The following is a 3,495-nucleotide window of genomic DNA, read 5'->3' on the forward strand; positions in this document are numbered from 1 at the left end:
GGCGGATGCTCCCGGCGGCCTTGCTGTCCTCCAGCAGCTGGAACAGGTCGGCCAGGCAGGCCCACCCCGCGGGCACGTGATACTCCAGCACATTCAGGCGCTGCCCCTGGAATCCAAACGGAGTGACCCCTGACACAGGCATCAGCACAACCCATCTGGGCGCCACCCACTCGGGCACAGCAGGCAAGGGTCCTTCCTGGTCTCCCGCGTGGGGAGAGGACAGTTTACCGCAAGGCGCACAGGACACGCAGCAACCCCGGCTTCGCCCCTGCTGGCCTCCTGCCAGCTCGGCAGCCCCTGGGCGAGACCATCTCTGGGGCCCCATAGAGCGACTGGACAGGGTGTCCCTGTGGGCCCCGCGCTCTGCCTGGCGGGACCTCCTCCCCTCACAGCAGAATCGGTGGGTGACAGCGGCAGCCCCTCCTGGAGGCAGTGCAGGGGCAGTCTCACCAGTCCCGGGGGAGAGGCTGCGGCCGCACTGCGTCCCCTGGGGAGCGGCTGAGGGGGCACAGGGGCCTGGGAAGAAGGCAGAGGCCCTCGGCTTGTCACCACCTCCGCGCACCGAGGTCATGTTGGCCATTATCTGTCCGGATCGAGGGAGCCAGGCCAGGAGCTGTGCCCAGGACAGGGTGTGACTACAGTGTCCTCGGGTACCCACCCCGGACCCGCAGGGAGCCCCCTTCTCAGTGCCACCAGCTCCGCCCGCTCACATCTGCAGGAGGCGGCCCCTGCTCTGCGCAGACAGAAGCGGGAAGGAGCAAGTGCAGCCACAGGAGCCTTCGCTGCAGACAGACACTCAGCACAGAGTCCCTGGCGCTACCTTAAGCCGGGCTCCCGGGAAGCGCAGCTGCAGGCGGTCGGAGAGCGCGCTCTGACTTCCTCCCGCGCAGACCCACACGCGGACGGTGTAGCCGGCCCCAAACCTGAGCACAGGGAAGCGTGGTTACTGCTCGGACCAACACAGTGCCTTCTGAGTCCACTGCTCAGGAGGCAGGAAGAGAAGCAACCACTCCAAATGCTGGGGTCTTGGAAGCTCAAAAATATATTCACGCCCGGCCAGTGCGGCTCAGTGGTTGAGCATCAACCTAGGAACCAGGAGGTCACGGTTAAATTCCCAGTCAGGCCACATGCCTGGGTTGTGGGATCAATCTCCAGTGTGGGGAGTGTAGGAGGCAGCCGATCAGTGATTCTCTCTCATCACTGATGTTTCTGTCTCTCTCTGCCTCTCCCTTCCTCTCTGAAATCAATAATAAAAAATATTTAAAATATATCTATATATATAAAAGGCCTAGTGACTGACCATCCGTCTGTCTGACTGACTAGTACTTATGACACGCACTGGCAATTTAAAAATAAATGTTGACTCGCACATGCGCGATACACATAAAGTGCTCGCTGGAGCCAATCACACGTGACCAACCGGCAGGTACATATGACATGCAATGGCAATTTAATTTTGTGTTTTAATCTTATAATACTATATTATATATACTATTTTGACATGTAATTTTTTGCAGTAACTTAATTACCACACAAATCTTTCTTCTAATTAATTTATTTTCAATGTGCACAAATCCGTGCACCAGGCCACGCTGCAGGAGGCCCCCTGTGGCCCGAGGGAGGAGGGCAGCCCCGTGGAGCTGCAGGAGGCCCCCTGTGGCCCGAGGGAGGAGGGCAGCCCCGTGGAGCTGCAGGAGGCCCCCTGTGGCCCGAGGGAGGAGGGCAGCCCCGTGGAGCTGCAGGAGGCCCCCTGTGGCCCGAGGGAGGAGGGCAGCCCCGTGGAGCTGCAGGAGGCCCCCTGTGGCCCGAGGGAGGAGGGCAGCCCCGTGGAGCTGCAGGAGGCCCCCTGTGGCCCGAGGGAGGAGGGCAGCCCCGTGGAGCTGCAGGAGGCCCCCTGTGGCCCGAGGGAGGAGGGCAGCCCCGTGGAGCTGCAGGAGGCCCCCTGTGGCCCGAGGGAGGAGGGCAGCCCCGTGGAGCTGCAGGAGGCCCCCTGTGGCCCGAGGGAGGAGGGCAGCCCCGTGGAGCTGCAGGAGGCCCCCTGTGGCCCGAGGGAGGAGGGCAGCCCCGTGGAGCTGCAGGAGGCCCCCTGTGGCCCGAGGGAGGAGGGCAGCCCCGTGGAGCTGCAGGAGGCCCCCTGTGGCCCGAGGGAGGAGGGCAGCCCCGTGGAGCTGCAGGAGGCCCCCTGTGGCCCGAGGGAGGAGGGCAGCCCCGTGGAGCTGCAGGAGGCCCCCTGTGGCCCGAGGGAGGAGGGCAGCCCCGTGGAGCTGCAGGAGGCCCCCTGTGGCCCGAGGGAGGAGGGCAGCCCCGTGGAGCTGCAGGAGGCCCCCTGTGGCCCGAGGGAGGAGGGCAGCCCCGTGGAGCTGCAGGAGGCCCCCTGTGGCCTGAGGGCCACAGCTGAGGAATCAAACAGTGACCTCCCCAAATCCACGGGCCTCCCAAAGCCACGTTATCCCACTGCGACAGGCCAGGTGCCGGCATGGGCGCATCACAGCATCTCCACGCTGAGTGCAAGTGTAGCCTCAACGCCTGTGTTACAGTAAGAACAGTCACAGACAGTGACCGAGCCCCTCCCCAGGCACCAGCCAAGGAGAGTGAACCGAACCTGCACCAGGAGCAGCTCGGAGACCGTAGAGATCAGGTCGGGCACCAACGAGACAGAAAGAGAAAATCAACGAAACAAAAACCTGGTTCTTCCCAACGATCAGCACAATTCACAAACCTTTGGCCCTACTGACCGAGCAAGACGACAGAGACTCCAACTCCAGGATCAGGACTGGGGGCCGGGGCACTCCCAGCCTCATGGGAGGAGGGAGGAAGGAATTGAGCCGCTGGGTCTCCAGGCACCGCTGCTAGCGACACACGCTGCTGAGCCGACTCCAGATGGGAATGTAAACAGACTTCCAACAAAAGAAGAAACAAAGCTGGTGGTTTCAACCACCCAGGAAGGAAGTGCCAGGCGAGGCAGCTCACTGAGTAGAAGGCAAGTTTCTCTCCAGGACACGAAGGAGAACCCACACGGACGTTACACGTCATGCGGGAGGCGGCCGACCCAGCAACACCCACCCGGGCCCGGAAAGGTGACCTTCACGCCCCAACACGGCGTCACAGGCCAAGCACCCACAGGGCTTTCTCCATCAAATAAAAGCACATTAACCTGACACCTATGGCTCCTCAACACATCTCTGCTCGCCAATTAACGTTAAAAACATCGAACAAACGAAAACAAAAAGAGAGGTATCGACTTAATAATGAACCGATAGAAAAAACAGGTTAAACAAATGAAAAGGAAAATAGAGACTTTGAAAACAGTTTAGGCAACACCGAGTTTTTAAAAAGTTATATTGGGACATAAAATACTCATAGAAATTGATGACAAAATCACTAACATTCCAACAAGGAGCGGAAAGAGGACACGAAGAGGCTGAGCCAGCGGAGCCTGCGCGAGGCGTGGGCCCGAGGTGCCTTCGGCTTCACCATCGAACGGGAGCACCCACG

The 3,495-nt window shown here is 60.7% G+C and overlaps 1 protein-coding gene across 1 annotated transcript in view; it reads right to left on the reverse strand.

Annotated features, from left to right (window-relative positions):
• Positions 1-3,495, reverse strand: part of ABCA13 (ATP-binding cassette, sub-family A (ABC1), member 13) — a 132,498-nt gene that overhangs the window by 5,386 nt on the left and 123,617 nt on the right. The window contains exons 54-55 of the mRNA XM_014530520.1: positions 821-923; positions 4-106 (exon numbers count right to left, since the gene is read on the reverse strand). Of these exons, the coding sequence (XP_014386006.1) occupies positions 4-106; positions 821-923 (206 nt within the window). The remainder of the gene's footprint in view (positions 1-3; positions 107-820; positions 924-3,495) is intronic.

The sequence above is a fragment of the Myotis brandtii genome, unplaced genomic scaffold, assembly GCF_000412655.1.
Source record: "Myotis brandtii unplaced genomic scaffold, ASM41265v1 scaffold743, whole genome shotgun sequence".
Classification (NCBI taxonomy): Eukaryota; Metazoa; Chordata; class Mammalia; order Chiroptera; family Vespertilionidae; genus Myotis; species Myotis brandtii.